At 44.9% G+C, this 22,333-nt stretch overlaps 1 protein-coding gene across 1 annotated transcript in view; it reads left to right on the forward strand.

Moving 5' to 3' along the window:
- St6galnac3 (ST6 N-acetylgalactosaminide alpha-2,6-sialyltransferase 3) overlaps positions 1-19,366 on the forward strand; it is a 557,412-nt gene extending 538,046 nt beyond the window's left edge. The window contains exon 4 of the mRNA XM_041651036.1: positions 19,252-19,366. Within this exon, the coding sequence (XP_041506970.1) occupies positions 19,252-19,315 (64 nt within the window). The 3' untranslated portion in view covers positions 19,316-19,366. The remainder of the gene's footprint in view (positions 1-19,251) is intronic.
- The last annotated feature ends 2,967 nt before the right edge of the window (positions 19,367-22,333 follow it).

The following is a 22,333-nucleotide window of genomic DNA, read 5'->3' on the forward strand; positions in this document are numbered from 1 at the left end:
TCGTGAAGTTAGCCACAGAGCTGGGATGGCAGCACAAAGATACAACCTGACACAGTCTGCAGAGGGAGTCCCCAGACCTCAGACCTGGACCGCAGAGCGAGGTCCACCTGCGGGAAAGAATGCATTCTGAATCTGCAGCAGCCCTGGGAAAGAGCAGGGCAGAAAGCATCCCAGAGCTCCCAGCGGGCCAAGTGGGAAACAAGGAGGAGGGAAAACTAGGAGAGAATGTGGCAAGGGGGGGCATCTACAGGGGGGGCATCTACAGGGGGGGCATCTACAGGGGGGGCATCTACAGGGGTGGCATCTACAGGGGTGGCATCTACAGGGGGGCATCTACAGGGGGGCATCTACAGGGGGGGCATCTACAGGGGGGCATCTACAGGGGGGGCATCTACAGGGGGGGCAGGCATCTCAGTAACCTGGTTAAACTAATGCAGTACTGTATCTTCCCAATACTTGAAATTAAGCCTTAAAAGAAGCTTAATCCAAGTTATTTAACTACATCCAAAAATGAAGCCCAACTATATTTAAAGTAATATAGCAAAATGCAGCATCTGACATTACAAAACACAAAGGGTATAGTTCTAATTGAGAGAGAAGATGAAAGAGGGGGAGAGAGATAAAATTTGCTTTGAAGAAGCTAGAACCCTGTTTTTTTCTTGTTGAATTAGTGTTAAAGGTTTCTAGCTATAGAAGGTGGCTTGCCAGAGACCCTGCACTGCTAATTTTCATATTTTAATAAGGCCGCACTACATCTGAGCCAATACAGCCCTTACATGGAAAGAAAACACTAATCTTTATATTCTTACACCCCCTAACTACTAGTTAGTTCTTACTAATGACAAAATGCTGGATACATTGAGTAGATTGCAGGGCATCTTAGGTGGTAGTCTATAGAAATTCTTCCTGGCCAGAGGCAGATAGCTAGTTTTCTGCCTTCTTCCATAGCATCTCCCTGTTCCTATCAACTTCCTTATTTTGCGCTCACATTTTTGTTGCTGCTGCTTCTATTGCTCCCTCTTTCCAAAGTTAGCCTTCTTGCTAGTATCCAAAGAAGTAATAATTTCACACCTGACTTAAGCATCCCAGTTCCTCCCAGGAACCGGTCACTCTGTTCTCCATCCAGGTCCCTTACCTATGGAGAAAGAAAGGACTCCTAGAGGGTGGACAAACGTTTGCAGGGTCAATGGCTTGAATCCCAAGTTCAAGTCAAAGCTATCCTTTTTTCAGGGTCTGTTTAAAAGATGAACTCGCGAGTGCATCCCTAGACATACCCCTTGCCCCACAATTCACTGTCACTGTCTTTGTTTTGATTTTGAGGCAAGGTTTCTCTGTGTAGCCCTCAATATGCATGGAATTAACTCTGTAGACCAGGCTGGCCTCGAACTCAGAGATCTGCCTGCCTCTGCCTCCCAAGTGCTGGGATTAAAGGTGTGTGCCACCTTGTGTGGCAAAACGCCAGAGTTTGGAGTTTCAAAATACAAGTCCGCGTTCGCTACTCCTCCTACTTCGAGCTTTACAGAGGCTTTGACCCTGAAAACAGCTGCTTCTTCTGGTCTCTCTGCAACCTCATCCCACACCTCCCTCCCCTCCCACAAACCCTGTAGCGATCTGGTCCCCTCCTTATTTTTAAGTTTACTTTATTAACTTATTTGAGAAAGAGTGTCATGTAGTCTAGGCTGGCCTCAGACTCGTGTGTACTCAGTGATGACCTTGAACATTCTGTCACCAAACTAGGAATACAGGCTTGTGCTACTCTGTTTCTGAGGCAGCAGGATCTGAAGCCAGAGCTTTCTGCATTTCCAGCAAGCGCTCTGCCCCCGAGCTCCAGCCCTAGCTCTGGCTCCTTCTTTGAACTTTCCCATCAGCAGCCCCTCTGGGTTCTTCCCTTGGCTGCTGTGCTTTGCTCGTCTAGCCGCTCCTTAATGAAGGAGGCCCGTTTGCCCAGCCAAACAAAAGCCTGACTTTCACAACATTTTGTATTTTCATTATACATGTCTCCTTTCCATTGTATTCTTACTTCCTTGCTTTTTGATGGCTTGTCTGGGACGCTGTCACACTGTGTAGCCAAGATTGACCTGGAACCCTTGATTTTCCAGCCTCAGACCCCATTAAGTACTGAGATTACAAACGTGCACCACTATACCTGGGCCTGTTTATTTTCTATTCTCTTCCCATTTCCACCAGAATGGATGTCTCAATAAAATCCACCGGCCTTTTTCACAACTTGCCATGCCTGGCAAAGTGCAGGCTCTTAACAAGTACATGGAGAATAACTGTACACAGATTCCCAACGTCTTTTAATTAGAAATGGATCCAGCACAAAGTAGGACATCTCTACTGTGTGAGTTTAACTGGTCTCTCTCCTACATGGCTGCACTGAGCAGGTGTGTGTGGACAGAAATGCCAAAGTGGAAAAACACTAGCCACCTCCGGATAAGTCATTTTATAACTGTCCTTTTAATTTCTTAGTGGTTTTCAATTAATATACATTATCAAGGTCAATCTGAATATTGTTCCACAGTTGTGCATGAGAGTGCACACTAGTGTGTGAGTTGCCTGTCTTGTGTGTGTTGTATGTGTCTTTGTACTGATGGAGACAGATCTCATGATCTTGCACTGCTCAGTGTGTGCTCTTCTCTCACCCCCCACCCATCTCATTGCTTGTTGAGTCTGCTCAGAAGAGCGAGCAACATTTGCCATCGGTATGGTACCATAAAGCCTTCCTACTTAAAGGGTAGGGTATGGGGCACTGAGTGCCTCCATCAGCCTGGTCTAAATGATGACACAGTAACATGACACCCATGGCTCTGTCTCTGAGCAGTGATAATCTAGCTAACAATGAAATCCCGGCCCCAGGACACACACTGTGGCACTTTGAGACACAGAGACAAGGTATACACAAGTTACAAGGCAGTCCACCCCCTCGCAGAGCTCTCCAAATGCTTCAGAACTCAATAAAGCATTAGAATAGAATACAATAGAATAAATAGAATAGAATAGAATAAATAGAATAGAATAGAAATAGAATAGAATATTCCAGGGTCTATCGTCCATGGTAAAAGAAGAGGAAGAACACACAGTTTGGAGTCTCTGTCTTAGGAAGGCTCTTACTGAAGTACACACCCTTGGCCCAGTGACCTCACCTGCCAGTAAACTTCACGATTGGAGGAGGAGAAATTGCACAGCAGTGAAGGTAACCATTGCCCTGGTGCTTTCAAAATACCCACTGTTAACTTCCTAAGGAGCCGCACAACGGCTTGCCCGGAAAGAATGAGATGTCTTGAAAGTACCCTTTCTTGTCAGTTTTTTCAGGGTCTGTGGCAAGCAGTCACAACCACAGCCATGCCCCTTTTATAACAATCACATCCAAATCAGCTTAGGTCGTGTGGTTATGCAAAATCAATTGCTCAATACCGTAATTATCAGCCGTACTGAAGAAATTGAATTTAACAATAAGAGTCTGTGAGCCCACTGCGTGTGATTGACTGGAGAGCGAAGCATGGGTTGTTAGCTGCTCACTGAACACACTCGAGCCTCTGCAATTTCCGGCATGATGAATTGTTGACCCAGGAGAGATTTGCTGGCCTGTCCACTATCATCTTGTTCCTCTAGGGCAATTCCAAAGTAGGCAACATGGCTGTTACCGAAACCTGAAGTGGGGGAAATGAAGCTAACACTACCAGGCCAAAGCACAGGCTGTTTTCAGATCAATAATCAGCACTTGGACAAGTGGTTGGAATATACAGAATGAGTCTCTCTGCTTCATTTTTATTAAGGTGAAGTGGATTTGATTGCAGCTGTTATGATCAATTGATGGCAAATAGGAGAGGGAAATGTACACTGTCCCAAAATGCCTGTCTCCAGCTGTGGGGGCCTGCCTCCAGGGGCGGGGCCTGCCTCCAGGGGTGGGGCCTGTCTAGGAGGGGATGGCTGTCTCCAGGGGAGGGGAGGGCAGGGCAGCTAGAAATCTATCAGCCTAGCAGCTCCCAACACCCAGAGGACTCTTGTTCCAAGGGTTTCCAAGTGCCCAGAAGCAAAAGCTCTGCTCCCTCCAGTTCAGGGACCATGGAAAGCTTCCTGGGATGTCCTCATTCCACAGCCCTGCTAGCTAATCTTGACTACCAACTTGATGGGATTTATAATCACCATGGAAACAAACCCCTCCTCTCGTCTGAGCGAATATCTAAATAGGTGAATTCAGGTGGGAAGACCCATCCTAAATGTGAGTGGCACCATTCTGCCAGTTCAGGTCCCAGACTACATAGAAATAAGAAAGTCAGCTGGCAGCAGCTTCCCTCTCTTTGCGCTTCCTGACTGTGGATGCAATGTGACCAGCGGCCTCAAGCTTCCAGAGCCACGCCTTCACCGCCACGCCGCCATGCCTTCTCTGCCACACTGCCATGATGGACTGGACTCCTCACTGTGAGCCAAAACAAGCCTGTCCTCCCGTGAGCTGCTTTGCCAAGGCTTTTGTCACAGCAGCACGGCAAGTAGCACCAGTACAAGAGCTCTGCCTAAAAGCGTCTGCGGAATGACAAATTGGGTGTTCTGAAGGCTGAAGCTGGAGTTTTGTCTGTCTTCTACTCGAGAGCAGTATAACCATTCACAGCTCTGCCCCACAGAGGGGGGAGGGGTCTGGAGACAAAGCGATCAGGATTCACAGAAGGAAATTGAAAAGCAGATGGGAAATGTTTGTTTGATTCCACAAACATGTCAGTGAGGTATCAAGAAGACATGTGACCTAAATTCTCCAGCACCGTCCGTGCCACCTCAGCTTTCACTTGTGCGCCGAGGGAGTAAACCACGGTGACAGCTGTAGTCAACTCAGTAAAGCCTCATTAACTCCATCCTCCTGTATTCAAAGTTTCCCGAGTTGGAGAACTCTTTGTTTTTCGCTTTCTCTTCCTAGCAGTTCTTGTTCCCTGGCTCTGCATTCTGACACTGTCTGCAATGCCCCACACCCTTCATCCCCCTGCTGTGGGCCTGCCTCACCTGTTGGCTGCACATCGCTTACCTGCCCCAGTCTGGCTCTGCCTGAACCCCTCCCCTGGAACTTTTCTCGCACCCCCTGTTCCCACAACGCACTTGGTCTTTGTACAATATCCCCCACAAGCCGAAGACTATGCTGGTTACCCTTGACCGTCACCTGGATGGGATTTAGAATGAACATGGAAACAGGCCTCCAGGCGTGTCTGTGCGGGACTTTCTATATTTTTTTAGTTTACACAGAGAAAATCAAACCTAATTGTGGGTGGCACCATTCCCAGCTGGAGTCTCTGACTGATGCAAAGGGGAGGAGCTAGCTGAGCATGCGCACTCACCTCCCTCTGCTCCCCAAGTGCAGACCCCATGTGCCCAGCCGCCATGCCTTTCCAACTATGACAGCCTGCACCCTCAGACTGTGAGCCGCCGTAAACCCCCTTCCTTCAGGTGCTGCTTCCAGATATTTTGCCGCAGCCGTGAAGGAATGAATTGGGGGAACAAATGAGCACAATGACTTGGATAAGTTCCAAGAGCCGGAGCAAAGTGAAAACAACGTTCACCAGTCTTTGTGAAGACTAAGTTAGGTACCACATACAACATATAATGGCAGCTTAAGGGACATTGTTACTCAATTGACAAGAGTATTTGTATCATTTTAAACCACAGCCTACCCTTTCTTTCAGGAAACCAGTTTACTTTGCTTTTGCCTACTGGCCAGGAGGTCTGAAAAGAACATGCGTGCCTTCCTTGGTGCACATGGCAAACAGGTCAGATGGAAGCATGAATCACTGGTTGCGATTCCTGAAGGATGTCGCAGCTACCATTTCTGAGGATGCTTGAAAACAGGAAGGCTCTTTCTACTCTGTTCCCAGAGCGACGAGGGGCAAGCATGGTCCTGTTGACCACCACCAGAAAGAGAATTTTCTGGAATTGAAGCCAGCACAGCTGAAGCCACTGAGAAAGAAAAAGCCTGCAAGAGGAAGCCCGGAAGACTGATGGGGATGGAGTACCTAGCTCCATCTGTGTCTGGAGGCATTCACTACAAGTGATTGACAGGATAAAGAGCCCTGATTAATCAAGCACCCTTCCTCCCCACACCTCCAGGCTCCCGACAGGCAACGCCTGACCAGGCCCCACAGTGCCCGCCGCCGCTATCAATGTATGCAGAGGCGCGCCAGAGTCTTTGGAACAAATTTATTTTTAATTTGCCCCAAACCCAGGCTACATTTCAACCACGTTTGTTCAGTACAGAGGCAGCCCCTCTGGGTCATGTGAGGTGACTGGGGGTCCTCTTTCCCCATTCTCGGCAGTTTCCTACCCTAGCCTGTGCACTCACGGGGGAGAGCGGAGGCTGCAGAAGCCAAGTGTTCTCCTGAGCTCAGGTTTCCACACCTTTGCGAGAGACTGAAGAGAAGAGCTGCCTGCAAGACACCTCACTCAGCAAGCGCCTTGGGGCTGACTGTCCCTGCCCGTCACCATGTCCAGCCAAAGCTCCATGGGCTGACTGTCCATGCCTGGCCACACCTCCAGCCAAAGCTCCATGGGGCTGACTGTCCATGCCTGGCCACACCTCCAGCCAAAGCTCCATGGGGCTGACTGTCCATGCCTGGCCACACCTCCAGCCAAAACTCCATGGGGCTGACTGTCCATGCCGGGCCCCACCTCCAGCCAAAGCTCCATCTCCTCCTGCTCAGGATCACATACTAGTCTACCCAGAGGTTTTCCTCCTCCTTCCCAGCCTGATTCTTGATGTTTACAGTTTACCACTCACCTACACCTCCTTTCGCAGCAGCAAGACTCTTCCGCTGACTTCATTGCCACCCCTGCCTTACTCCCTGTGCCTCAAGGTCTTTGCATGTGCTATTCTCTCTGCCTAGAGGCCCCTCTCTGCCAACTAACTTCTTGATTGTCTTTCTGTTACTGTTTGAATTCTGGATCAAATTACACTGATTTGGAGAGGCCTCATCTACTGCTCTCATGGAAGGCCTGTTCCTCCAGCCAGGTCCCATCCCAACTCCTTGGTTGGATAACTAGTTGGTATGATTAGGATAGCCGATAACTGTGATACTTAATTGGGTCTTGAATCAACTTAGAGATACATGTCCACCTCTGTTTGATGTATCAGAGTGTTTCCTGGAAGGATTAACTGATGAAGATCCTCCCCTAGAGTAGGTCACACCTTCTAGTGGCCCAGCTATATAAAAATGATGCCTTTGCCTGTCTGGCTTTGTGACTTCCTGGTAAAGGCATCTACTATGCTGCTGCTGCTGCTGCTGCTGCTGCTGCTGCTGCTGTTGCCGTTGTCATCCCTTGCTGCCATCAGAACTCAGTTTCTGCAGCCTTATAACTGGACTGAAAATCGGTAACTCTTCGATAATCCCACGAGTACTTAGAACTGTATTGGGAGAGCTGAAGCATCTAGCCTTGTAAACTGAGCGATGGCAAAACTCTCAGCCTCTCCAGCATGCAGATGACCCACGCAACACTGTGTCGGGCAATCTAATAAATCCCCTTTGTAATACATATCCATTTTTTTAGTTTGGTTCCCCTAGAGTAGTGGTTCTCAACCTTCCCAATGCACAGACCCTTCAATGCAGGTCCTGACACTGTGGTGACCCCCAACCATAAAATTATTTTATTGTACCTTCATAACTGTAATTTTATGAATAATAACATAATATCTGATATACAGGTGATCTAGTATGGTGTCCCCAAAGGGGTCACAATGAACAGGTTGAGAACCACTGCCCTCAAGAACCTTATCAACACAGTGAAACAGAAAAATGTTCTCACTAGGACTCTTCTGCCTTGCCGTCTCCACACAACAAAACACATGAACCCTGCAAGATCAGGTGAGGATAACTGGGTCGGGCTTAGAACACAATCATGTAGACCCACAAGGTATATTTGTTGGAAACAAAACCCACTAAAACTAGCTTGCTAATATGGCCTGGAATTACACATGGCTCAAGCAGACACCATGGCTTTACTTCCACAACAGTGAGCTGCATGAACCAAGTTTCAGGGGACACTTAGCTCATCCCAGAGCAAGGCTTTGGGATTCTGGATGAACCAACAAACTTCGTGATCATCCAAGTTTGTATACTGATGCTTCCATCCATGAGTTATAAATAATTCTAGACGTGTGTAACTACAAACCACTCTGTGTAGGGCAGGCCCGCTCTCCAGCCACGTGTGGACTAAGCAGAGCAGTGCTTGAGATCGTTGCAAGGCAGCCCTGCGTTCAGGCGTCTCACTACTCATCCTAAACTGGAACCAACATAGCCATGATCTTTGCCTTGTTTGCCGATGTGACGGGGTTTATCTCACATACCCAGCACCAAGACAGCTAAGCACTCAGAGCTGCACAAACCACTATTGTTTTCCAGCACTGGTTTATAGATACATACAACAAGACTAGGAAATCTTTAGCTAATCATTGGAGACCTTGTCTGGACTACAACTGACTGCAGCTGTACTGAGATTCCAAACAATGTTGAATTTCCCCTATCCCAAGACTGCATCGATAGTTCTAGAATATGTTTGACTATATTCATCCTGCTTAGAGCCTGAAAAGGAAACCACCAAAGACAGGACATATTTATTTATCTTCAGAAAAAAAGGACTAGTTCTTTAAACTTATATACTACAAAATTAGGATAACCCACCCATTGAAATCTGTCCTCAACCTTCTGTGATTCACTGGCCCTTAATACAATGTCCTCAGTTCACCCATGCCGAAGGCTTGCCATCTAAATTCCCTTCTCTCTCTCTCTCTCTTTTCTTCTAGGTGCCTCCTAGGCCAAAATTATTTCTGCTCTCCTTGATTCCTCCTTGTGCTTTCTCTGACTTTGTAGGGATCACATAATTAAATCCTCACTTTGTTGGACCGAATTCTCAATACTCAGGCATTAAGATATGGGGACTGGGGTGATAAGCCTTTAATGGTCTTCATGGTAAGGCCCCATGGGTAAGGCAGGTCAGACTATAGCAAAGGAGAGGTCAGTGCTCCAGACTTGAGATTCCTCACTGAATATTAAGGTCATTTGTGTCAGATACTCTCCATTTTATGAAGGACCATTATTGTGAGAACAGGAACTAAGTTCTCATTAAGCTTGCTTCTTTATGGCTTCTTGAAGTTCTGCATAATTCTTGGAATCATCTCTTCTTTTTAAACTCTTATAAAATGGGACTTAGATTAAAATTGTACTGAATTTATAAATTTGGGGGTGGTATCTCAGATCAGTCTATTAGAGCAGCTATAACACAGTATCATGAACAACAGGGATTTTCACTATGGGTATATGTTTGCATGATTGGGGGCATATATAGGTTCACCTGTACATGGAGATCAGAGGCTGGTGTTAGCTGTCTTCCTCAATCTCTCTTCATCTCATATCTTGAGGCAGGTTCTCTCAACTGAACCCAGAGATTACCAGTCAACTAGTCTACCAGGCCAGCTAGCTCCTGGGATCCCCTGTCTCTGTCACCCAAAGGGTAAAATAACATGTGCACCACTTTGCAGCCAAGGGTTTACAAGGGCACTAGGGATCCAAACTCTAGTTCTTCTCCCTGGCATGGCAAGTGATTCAAATTGATGAGTTGTCTCTCAGCCCCAATAACAGGTATTTAAATTCTTGCCACTCTGGAGGTGGGGAACCCAAGGTCAAGAACAAGTGAGCTCCATGTCCACAGAGTCCTCACGACAGCCATCTTTGTGCCATTGACTTGGCAAAAGCGGTAAGGAGGCCCCCACAGGGCCTTTTCTAAAGCGCTGATATGTCAGCTGTGGCTCCATCTCAGTGGTCTCAACACCTCCCCTAATGCCCAGGTTCCAATGCTGTCAACTCAGAGGCTAGGGTTGCTGCATGCGAGCTGGAGGCAGGTACATAAATAATCGGTCCCAGCAAGTAGTACAGAGGCCTTTACACGTCTTACAATTCTGTAACACACGATCGTTTTCTTCCATTTGTTCCTTCTTTGATCCCATTCCTCTATCTCTTAATGATTTCACTATATGAGTCTTTAATTCTTTTACTTAAATTTCTTCCTTATGGAAAAAAAAATCTTTTTGATGCCATTGTAAGTGTGAATGCTACCTTAATTTTCCTTCCAGATAGCTAAGAGCTGGTACACAGTCTTGTTTTTTATCCTAAAACTTTATAGACTTTGCTTATCCTAACAATGTTTGGTTGATTTTGGGGGTTTTCTGCATTCTGGTTGTACTGACTACACCCAGGGGCAGTTTCAGAGTTACGCCTGTGATATTGCTAAGCCAGGTCTTTAGCAGAATGACCCTACTTCCATGAAGAAGGAGAAAAAGATATGAACAGGAAAAGAATTGCTCCACACACTACAAAAAAAAACATAAAAACCATAAATAAACAAATAAACCAAAAAAGCAACCACAGTTGGCTCTATTGCTGTTCTGGAAAGTGCGTGACAGGGAAAGTCAGGTTTCTGTGTGGTTAGAATCCTCACGAGGTTCCGAGAATGGTTCTCTGCTAGTCCGGAGCCTGGAGAAAGGCTTCCTGAAGGACTGCGTAGGAGTTAGATCTGAGAAAAGAATTAATAAAGGACTTCCAAGCTCAAGAACAAGATGTACAAATCCTCTAAGGCTTAGAGTCATATGGTGTGTACAAAAACCTAAAAATACACGAGAATTTCTCAAGTCCCTGAAGTGCTGATAAGGGAGTAAGCAGATGAACAGGAGGACCGGATGCCTCGGTATTCAGAAGTGGTGGTTTTACACCTGTTGGTCCTGTACCGGCAGCACACCCACTTCACACATGAAAGCATCTTTGCTTGGGTTGTAAATTATACAATCAAGCCTTTAGTCCACCTACAGATACAACCACGCAGTAGGATAAAGTCCAAAATACAAAAGGCATTTCTGTCATGGAAAGATGTTTTCAGAAGCATACTAGACTTACCTTCAGGATAGTAGTGGTACACAACCTCTTAGCAGTAACAAGAACATGTATTTTAAATTTTATGCATGGGAGATGCATAGCTAATATACCTAATTCATGAATTCATCAATTTTATTTCTTTAGATAAACTAAACTAGTTATTTTTCAGGCAATACATCTTACTTAGACCCATGATTCTCAGACCCAGAGTCTACCAAGAATGTTGCAAATTTTGAACCAAACTTCTCTGCCAAGTCTTTGGAAGACTGAAAAGAACACAGGGTGTGCACAGGCTGTATGAATCCTCCGTGTCCGTGTCTACAGGTGTCAGGGTCTTACGTATAAAAAGACATCAATCATCCCTTTTGGTGTAAGAGATGACGGTAACAAGGTGAGAAGACCATGCAAACAGATGAAGTCTTAGAGTCACTGCTGTGGGGGATGGGAGCAAGGGGAACAGGAGGATGTGAGGGACATAAGGGTTGGGGGCAGGGAGCTGTGGAAGCCTCTAGGCTAGGCTTTTCCTCTCTTCACTGTGGTCGGATGTTTGAGTTAAGGAAGGAAAAGTTAAAGGATGGCGGAATGGCTTAGAATGGGGGCGTGACTCCATTCACAGAGTGCTTACCTAGAAAGCATGAAGCTGAGCTTCCATCCCTAGGACCTCGTAAAACAGGGTGTGGTGGTGTACACCTGCAATCCTAGAGCCCAGGAGATATAGGATGGGGGCTGAGAAGTTCAGGATCATCCTATGCAGTATTGTAAGTTTGGGGGCAGCTTGGGATACATGAGACTAGGCTCAAAATGATGCATAATAAGTCAGATAAATGATGGTAAAGAGTTTACACCGCAAAGGTGAGGAGATGGAAAACAATATAGATTTGAAAGCGAAAAATCAGCAGTATTGGGGCTTGTGCATAGATGGACAATGAAGAGAAAAATCAATGCTCACTACGTTCTACGTATGACTTGCAGAAGCCAAGTCGGAAGTGGTCCAGAACAGGACACAGCTCTCCATCCGCCCAGCCACAGAAAAACGTGGAAAGCTACTTGAAAAAAATGAAACCAACTGTTACTTAATTCATCGTAGAAAATGTGTCTGAGATATTAGCTGCTTGTTGTGAGAATTAAATGGAAGTCTGCGTGTGAAAGTACTTGTGAAGCTTAGAGTTGTCAGCTGTTATTTTGAAGTAAATAAGCAGACGTGATAATGAATTCAGAGTTTAGAGAAGTTTCGCTCAAAGGCATGTCAGTGGGACAGCCACATGGTCTAGTCTCTCTGTGGACCACTGGGAATAGCTGCTAACAATGAGAGCTGGTAAAAAGAAATACAAAGTCACTTTATTAACCCATTTGGGAAATATTTTAAAACTTGATATTATTTGTATGTGTGTGTCTATGTGTGATTATATGTACAGGAGAGTGTGAGTATACCTAGGGATGAGTATGTGTACATGACTGTGTAGGTCTAGGAATGAGTGTATGTATATCAGTGTGTTGTATGTCTATATGTGAGGTTGTGGATTTGAGTGTGTATATATGTCTCTGTGTGAGCATATGTACAAGAGTGTGTGTGTTTCTCTACGGTGAGAATGTGTACATGACTGTGTGTATGTCTATGGTGTGAGTATGTGTATTGTGTAGGAGTGACATGGGACTTAAGTGTGTTTATGTTTATGTGTGAGGATGTGGACATGAGTGTGTGTATATGTGTAGAGATGAGTATGTATACATGAGGGTGTGTATGTCTATATGTGAGTATGAGTACATGTGTGTGTCTACAAGTGAGAAGATGTATATGATTATATATATTAATATATATATGCTTTGGTTGGAGTTTGTATACATGAATATGTGTGTATCTCTATAAGTATGTATAAATCACTGTGTGTATTCTATGCATGATTATCTATACATAAGTGTGTATATTTGAGTATGTTTGAGTAGGTATACTTGAGTGTGTATTTATGTCTATATGAGAGTATATGTACATGAGTTTATGAACATATATATCTTTGTGTGAGTATTCATGAATGATTGTATATGTCTAGGAGTGATTTTATAAACATAAGTGTGTTATGTCAAGGGCTGAGTATATGTAAATGATTGTATTTATTTCTATGTGTGATTATGTGTGCACAAGTCTGTGTATGTCTAGGAGTATGTGTACAAGAGATGGTGTATATGTCTAGAGGTAAGTGTACAACAGACTGTATATATGTCTAGGGATAAGCATTTGTACATGTGTGGGTATTATACTTAGAGGTAAGTATATGTACATTAGTGTAAGTATATGTGTGAGTAGGTTACATGAATGTGTGCATATGTCTAGGGGTGAATATCTATACATGAATGGGTGAATGTAAGTATGTTTACATGAGTATTTATATTTCTAGAGGTGAGTATGTTTACATGAAGGTCTTTATATCTGGGTTACTATGTGTGTCAAGGGTGTGTACATATACGTGAGTTAATGTATGTGTGAATATAGGTACATGAGTGTGTGTATATGTAGGAGTGAGTATATATATGTGCATATATATATGTACATATATATATGTACATATATATATATATATAAAATAGTGTGTGTTTATGGCTATGTATGAGTATAGCTACAAGAGTGTGTATGTCCGGGGGTAAGTATGTATACCTGAGTATGTTTGAATCTCTATGTGGTAGTATGTATACATAACTGTGTGTATATGTCTAGAGGTGGGTATATGGACATGACTGTGGGTATATCTCTAGGTGTGGATATTGGTAAATGAGTTTATATAAGTCTCAGATCATGTTTCTTTGTGTATATCTATGTGTAAGTATATGTAGATGAGTGTGTGTGATTGTCATAGGTGAGAATGTGTACACGAGTATGTGTGTTTATATAAAGGGTAAGCACATGAACATGAGTTAGTTTATATATCTAATGTGTGAATAGATGCACATGAGTGTGTGTATATATATATATATATATATACACATGGAGGGGTAAGTATAATACAATACTGTATCTATGTGTGAGTAAATATATATATGTGTGTGTTTGTATATGTCTATTGGTGAGTATGTGTTCATGACTATGTGCATTATCTAGGGATGAGTATATACACATGACTTCCCAAGGGCAGTCCAGAGCTATGTCAGAAGCCAGAGAGCCAGCAGAGAACTGATTTACAGTGTGTCAACTGAACCTCAGCATTGCCCCTTTGGTTCTGACTCATGTCAAAGGCAGGAGACTCAAGACGAAGTAAGTCACTCTCCGGGCCTAAGAGTCAATCCACATTGCTTTCAAAGATGGCATTGCAGCCAAAGTTCAAACTGAGGTATAGGTAATTTTATATCAAAGGCCTTTTGGAGATTAATCTACTGAGAAGAAAATCGGGAAGTAAAAGCATCTGTGGTTCTATCTATGACAGTATCCAAGAAAAGGGCAATGCCAGTCAAGGGACCTTATGTAGACTTTGGATCAAACCAAGATTACTTACAAAAAATGCAGAGAAAGTATTTTTATTCATTCAACAAATACTTATCAAACTCTAAATTGAGTGGGTAAGATGCATTGTTTTTATCAGCACTTTCTTTCATGAGCATCTGTAGCTCTTGTCTATCGCACAGAAGGGCTTGCTGCTGTCCAAGCCCTAATCCGCCCTCCTCTGAGCCTCCCAACCTGCCACATCCGATTCAAGGCTGCCTCTCTCCTTCTGGACCTTCTCCCCGCCCCCATTTCCTATTCCTCTCCAATCCAGTCCACCTGCTGGCAAATGTCTTTCAAAGGCAGAAGGATTACATACTAATTTTGCTATTAAGTTAAGCAAAGCAGTAAGATGTAAATCTTTTGGCTATGAGGCCATCTGGTGCTTTCCCAGGCCCACTCTGTATGCAGTTTTAAAACAATCATGCCCTCGGTGTGTGATTCGTGGCACCATCTTTCTTCCACTAAATCTGAGATGATTGTGTGATCTCTTCTCTTCCTCACCTTAGATCCCAGAGTTATGCACAATTCTAAGATTTTGTTCGGGTTCTAAAGCATATCAACTGTTGGCTCAGGTTATCGTTCCTTCAGCCCCAGCCACACGAGCATTTTACCTGGCACTTACATGTGACCTTCAGATACGACCTTCAAGGGCTGTAGAGTTTGCGGGTCCAAGCGGCTCCTGCATCTCTAGCTCCATGCATGTATTATTTACTGCTTAGTGAATGGATGCTAATGGGGATTCTGAGAGGAAGGCTTGCTGACATCACTCTGGACCCAAGAGGTAGAGCCTCATGGGAAATCTCTCATTGACAGAATTTAAACTCTGCAAGCGGAGCTTTGGGCCATTCTCTAAGCATTTCTCAGTGTTCCTCAATCTACTCTCGGGAGCGTGGCTGACATTGTTCTCTCCTGCAGCTCCAAAAGTCTATTTGTCTATTTATATCCTCCTCAAGTCAACTTTATAATTTTTGGCAATGTCCAGAGCATTGACAGAGGGATGCAAAGATGAATGAGATTTGGTGCATGCTCTCAGAAATTGATTTAAAGCTTTTAAAATATAATACAAGACAAAGTGAAACGTATTCCAGTGGCCTTCCCAGGGGAAGGGTCTAAGCTAGTGTGTCACATGGCATTAGGATCCACGACTCCAGTGAGAATAACAGGCAATTACGGCTTGCTGGGGGGAGGGGATGGATTCAATAACAGGATACAGAGTACATTACAAAATCTCTGGGAGGGCCAGGCTTGATGCCCCCACAGATAAGAGTGTGTCTAAGACCACACATTGCCACGCTGTTCTGATGAAGCCATTAATGCCACCAGAGAAGGCCCAGATTTGCTATGTGTCCTTCCAACCAGCCCAGAACAACTTTCTGCTCTCTGACAACTGGCTGCTGCCTCTGCCTCTCTCTAGAGAAGAGTGGGCACAGCTTCTGCTCTGGCCCTCGCCCGTGGGCAGCTGCAAGGGTGCACTGGCTGTCTCTCTCTGCCAGAGACCAGATCATGTGTCCATGCCTTGGCTTCAAGTGTTGAGAAACAATCATGATGCTTTCTGCTTCTCTAACTAAATGATATCTTTTTACAATCAGAATGGACACACACACACATGTTTTCAGATACTAGTGGCCAGCATTCATTGAGCTAGTCTGCTGTACTGATCAGGTTACACTGTTAACCTGGCTAAAGGGAGATCTGTGATCTGATCTGCCCATTTGGCTCCTTGTCCACTTCCATTCGTTCACTGAGATAATGATTTTATCACTTGTTCCCATCCTGCGGTCTCTTTTATCTCAGAACATTTCACAGTTTCTAAACTTGATCTAAACCTGGATGCTCAGATTTAATCATGATATTTTCATTTGTTCCCAGGATTATAAACAAGGCTTTATTAAAAGAGCCAAGTCTAACTAAAGGGGAAATGACTAATTCTTTCAAATTAGAAGATAGTGTGGGAGAAAAGTAGATTTTGTAACTTGTGTTTTCAAAAGGACAACTGGGTATAAATTTTAGAGGTGTGTGGTTTGTCTCATAAGCAGGGTTCATTTGAAATGATTGATACAGTCAGCCATTTTTCTGATGATAAGCAACAGAAAGTCAATAAATATAACAATATAGAATTATTTTAGAAAAGAATCATGGCATCATTTTACTCAGGTTCATGGGATTGGAGATAAGAATCAGTGAGATACATGTACCATATTGTCACAAAGGGTCCAGGCAAGCAATGTGGAGACCTGGCCCCCAGCACAGAAGCATAAACAGACTGGATTTCTTCTGAAGTAGACATTTTTGAACTTAGACATGTGAAAGATAGGAAGAAGCACTTGACTTAGACAGCAGGGTAGGGGAAAAGCCACAAAAAGGCATTAAATGGTCCAAGACCCATAGAAGCACATAAGGTGGGAAGAAAAACAAATCAAGGGTAAAACTCTGATGTCTCGGGCATTGATGGAGATCAGAACAGGGAAGGGAAGGCACGGCTGGGAAGGCAAGAGGAGACCCAGGGAGATATGAGAAGAGGGTGCTTGTATCTGCCTATTAAACCCAACATTTATAGAGCAACTACCATCTGCCATGTTCAATAATAGCTACAAAAAATATATCCTGGAACGAAGAGAAAGACCCTAACCTCACAGAATAAGGTTAGGGCAGCTAGCAATACATATAAAGCAGGTAAGGTCAGTGATAACTGTGGAAATGTGGGTACCATTTAATATAGCCCTGTTTCCAGTAGGTGATTTTTAGAAGAGAGATTTGGGGGCTGGAGAGATGGCTCAATGACTAAAAGCATAGGATGCTGTCTGCAAGACCCAGATTCTATTCCCATCTATGATTCCAATTCCAAGAGATCTAACACCCTCTTCTGGCTGACCTCTATAGACCCCAGGTACGTGAGGTTCTCAGACATGAATGCAGGAAAAACACCAACGCACATAACAAAAAAGATAAAGAGGAGGAGAAGGTATATGCCCAGGGAAGGCATGAAGATTTTCAGGAGGATAACGTTCTTGAGTAACGGCAGGAACATATTTAGAGGCTGGCAGAGGGAGGCTGTTTGCAAGAGAAACCTGGTCAGTCAGGCAATGGGCAGGGGAAATCGGGCCACCCCAAAGTCCTGCTGAGAAGTCAAAAGTGATGCTTACAGCAATGCTGCTGTTGGCAACAATTAAACAGGGCATTGATGACTGGAGAGGCATTCAGTCCCTCATTGAGGGAGAAAATCAGATACCAAGCAAAGGTTGAGGAGTAGTTGGCATCAGAGACAGGAGAGGAGCTCATTGGCTTCTCCTGCAAGATGCACAGCCCCCAGGAAAAGAGTGGTGGGGGCAAGGAGGATTATGGGTTTGAGCCAGGACGCTTGGTAAGGTAGAATAAAAGAGAGGGGCAAGAAGTGGCCTGGAGCCAGGGGAGTAGCTGGCAGACACGCAGCCCACACCTGAGACACAGGCAGGAGGACTGACAGCATTTAAGAGCATGTTCAGTCAGGAAGGGCAGAAGCAGAATATTGGGAGGTGCTGGAGGGGGGACTGACAAGCCAGAGAGAGCACAGTAAGCAAACGGGAAGATGAGAGAGGAGCATCTGCCAAGTTGAGTCAATGTCTGGAGGAAGAAATGAGTAGTTAGCAGGAAAACCTACAGTGTACAGCCTCTTTCTCTTCAGCCATGTGTGTTCATGGCCTATCAATCCATTAGAAAAAGTCCAAATCTACTTATCCAATCTGGCCATCTGGCAAGGCCTCTTTTTCAAGCGTGGTTGACTGATAAATATTCTGGCTTCAGTGAGACCACCTCACAGAGTGATGAGCGCTCCCTCTCCTGCTCTGCGGCCTGGGCTGGAACCCCTGTTGCACTCACCAGCTCTATGAACTTGAGCAAATTACTTAACCTCTCCACACCAGTCTCCTCGCTGCAAAATGGAAACAATAATTCTATCTATCCCCATAGTTATTACAAATACCTATAAATCACCCAGAAGAGGGTCTGGTGATAAGAGCACAACAGGAATATTAAGGATAAAAGGCCTTATCATTCTCATTTTCATGGGACGAGCTCCATTTTAATGAAATGAGATAGTTAAGCCTGTGGCGGCAGTGACCCTTGCTTGTACTTCTCAGATTTCCTTGAAACCTGATCTTCAGTTTGATCAGTTCAAAAGGTGGGCTTTGTGGTCTGGTTGACTGGAAGGCTGCGCCCTGGGGAATGAGACTGCCCTCCTTATAAGATGCCCGAGGAGCCCATTTGTCTCTCCCACCACATAAAGAACCAAGGATATAAGGCTCAATTGTGACGAGTGCCTACTCCCCAGACTCTAAGTTCAACAGTGTCTCTACACATGGATCCCTACAGAGAAGGCTCTTCTCTGCCAAGGCTATGCCTCTGAGATCATTTCCACACACAGTGATCATTCATGCCCCAATACTCCTCACTTCTAACACCTGTGTGTCCTATTCCTCTGCTGTTGTATCCAAATCCTATCATATACACACATATATACATATATATATACACTCAAATATATATACAAATGTACACACACATTTACCCATATACAGACACACATATATAGACAGACATATATATAAAAGACACATACACCAATACACCAACATATACACAGATACACTCTAATACACATATACATATACACAACACACACATACAGATAAACACATCCACAGACAGACATATACAAACATATAGAAACATACAGATACACAGACATACATAAACACAAATAAACATATATGCATAGACACACACACAAAGCTTGCTACTGAATCCTAGCCCAGGTTTTGAAGCTAAGCTTAATGCAATTTGGTTTGGATGTGCCTGTTTAAGCCTTTAATGGTATTTGATACATTAACTTCCTGTCTCTCGCAGTATTTGGAAATGTCAGCTGAAGCAATTGATTTGTCCTCACCTCTCAAAGAGTTCCTGGAGATAGATGATACACCACGGCACACGCAGAACTGAAGAGATACACCACAGCACACGCAGAACTGAAGAGACACACCCCAGCACACGCAGAACTGAAGAGAAACACCCCAGCACACGCAGAACTGAAGAGACACACCCCAGCACACGCAGAACTGAAGAGACACACCCCAGCACACGCAGAACTGAAGAGAAACATCCCAGCACACGCAGAACTGAAGAGATACACCACGGCACACGCAGAACTGAAGAGAAACACCCCAGCACACGCAGAACTGAAGAGACACACCCCAGCACACGCAGAACTGAAGAGAAACACCACGGCACACACAGAACTGAAGAGACAAACCCCAGCACACGCAGAACTGAAGAGAAACACCACGGCACACGCAGAACTGAAGAGACACACCCCAGCACACGCAGAACTGAAGAGATACACCCCAGCACACGCAGAACTGAAGAGAAACACCCCAGCACACGCAGAACTGAAGAGATACACCCCAGCACATGCAGAACTGAAGAGAAAAGCGAGTCATTCCAGCTACCTGCTGAATTCCCACTGGAAGAAGCTCACTGTCCCCATCCTACACCACTGCGGGCAGGCAACCTCAGCTACAGTCAGGGCTTTCTCAATACCAGTCCAGATCACAGAGTGACGCCATGGCAGACCCCCAACAGCTAGAGGAAAGGGAAGTGCATACACACACAACCATTCCCAGCATGTGAGTGAGCTGCTGAGATTTGGGTTTAGAATGTGTTACCTTTACAGGGAGTCTAAGGCTGCACAGTGCTCAGGCTCACTGGCACATGAGTGAGCTGTGGAGGCCCAGCTTTAGATCTGATCCAACTCCCGGACTTACCATCTATTAGCAGGTCACCTTGGTTCACTTTTTTTTAGAGTAAATTTTGTCCTTTCACACATGTATGGTATGTAATTTGATCATGCACACCCCATCCTCTCCTGGTTCCCTCCTATCCCTACCATCAACTCCCCTGCCCAATAAATCTTTCTCATTACTAGTTTGGGCTTTTGTTTAGTATCCCACAGAGTTTGATCAAGGAAGTCTGTGTGACCCTGAGTTTGGACTAGCCATCAGAGGCTGGTGCACAACTGGACACCATGCTTTACCCTTTCCTACAGATCGGCAGTGTATGGTATTGTCCACAGATCAGCAGTATGTGGTACGGCCCACGGATCGGCAGTATGTGGATGGTCCACGGATCGGCAGTATATAGTATGGTCCATGGATCCACAGAATATGGTACAGTCCTGTGGGTCCCTCCTTCCTCTCCAGCCCAACTTCTGTGGGCGCTGTGCTGGTAGGCATAGCTGCTCTGAGTTCCTGGTCACCACATCTGTGTCCTGCTTAGAGGACGGTACTTTGAAGCCGTTCTCTCCATCCCTGGCTCTTACGTTCTCTTTATCTCTCTTCCAAAATGTTCCCTGAACCTTAAGGGGATGGTGAAAACTAACTAGCCTTTATCTCAGCTTCCTGTACAGCCATGTGCCTTTGTGTTTAGCTCTGCTCATCACAAGGAGAGGTTTCTCGGTTTAGTGCAGGGCAGCCTCTGTCCGTGTAAACAGAAGATGACTTGATGCTGAATCAGTTTAGCTCAACAGCCTTTAGGTCCCCACCTCTCCGGTAATGAGCAACTCTGTTGACTTGAAAGCCCAGGTCCTCAGTTTACCCACTTATACAGTCCACTCTTGTAGAATTTTGAGGGGGTTAACTGACCTTGCACAATGAGCTATCGCACACGCCTGGCACCTGGCATTCAGAATATGACCGTGGAAATGCAAACTGGAGCAGCCACTTCAGAAACCAGAATGGAGGTTCTTCTCTAGAATCTACAGTGTGAGGCTGCTGAGCACCTAAGTCACTCTGTTTGGAGGAATGGAGTTCAGTTCCCAGTTGCTCACAACTGCCTGTTGCTCCATCTCCCAAGGATCAGACCCCTGACCTCCACAGGCACCTGCACTCGTGTGTACATACATTCCCACACACAGCCACACACAGAGCACAAGTCCAAATACTAAGTCAAAGGATCTTTAAGAACTTGAAACAGGACTGCTTTATGCTCTACCTGTATTTGCACCTGAAGGAACCTATGTCAGCCCTGCACAGAGGAACTCCACATCCACGTTTACTGCAGTATTGTTCACAAGAGCCAAGACATGTGCTCGGACAAGTTGTCCATCGACACAAGGACAAATAGAGAAAACGTGGTGTTTGCATATAATGGAGTGTTACTCAGACATTAAGAAGAACAAAATGATGGCATTTTAAAGTAAGTAGATAACTAGAGATGGCCATGCTAAGCAAAATAAGTCAGACTCAGAAAAAGAGTTCCTTTCAATGTGGGAAATCTAGATTTAAAAAAGGAGACACCAAAGCAGGAGGGAGACAGTTTGGGAAAAGGAAGGAGAGTAGCTGGAAGGGAACTGGGACGATTGAGCCCTCAGGGGTGAATATGGTCACAGTACCTGGTATCTATGTTTGCAAATTCCACCACCATTTTGTACAACTAATATACTCCAATCACAAAGGAAAACACATCAGACAATCGAATGCTCTGACGATGTACCTTTTTCACACTTTTGGTTGAAGAAACATTCTCTATAAAGAAAGTCATCAGTGTAGAGATATAGGAGTGAGCGTCTCCTGCCTTCCTGTTCTTACTGGGCAAACTCAACGATTCAGAGCTTACCATTTGCACAAGGCAGCCCTCGATTCCTATCTAATTTGCCAACCGCTACTTGCATATCTTTACCTAACAAAGAAAAAGTTCTAAAACTAATGTTTAATATTTATTAACCCAGGAAATCCTCGCGTGTGAATAACCACTATTCGGTCCCAGAAACCACTCAATAAAAGAACTGCCTCGCCCGCTCGTGTGCAGCCAGGAGTGGCAGGCTATTCCATTTTAACTCAAGCCAGTGAGGCACAGGAGTGCACAGCGGAGGCAGATTAGGGTCACTCCTGGGAAGCTTTCGTCAGCTTGTGTAATTAAAGGCTCTGGCAGTTAC

Source organism: Microtus oregoni, unplaced genomic scaffold (genome assembly GCF_018167655.1).
Source record: "Microtus oregoni isolate MIOR12 unplaced genomic scaffold, Mior012 000000F_ref0000247, whole genome shotgun sequence".
Lineage (NCBI taxonomy): Eukaryota > Metazoa > Chordata > Mammalia > Rodentia > Cricetidae > Microtus > Microtus oregoni.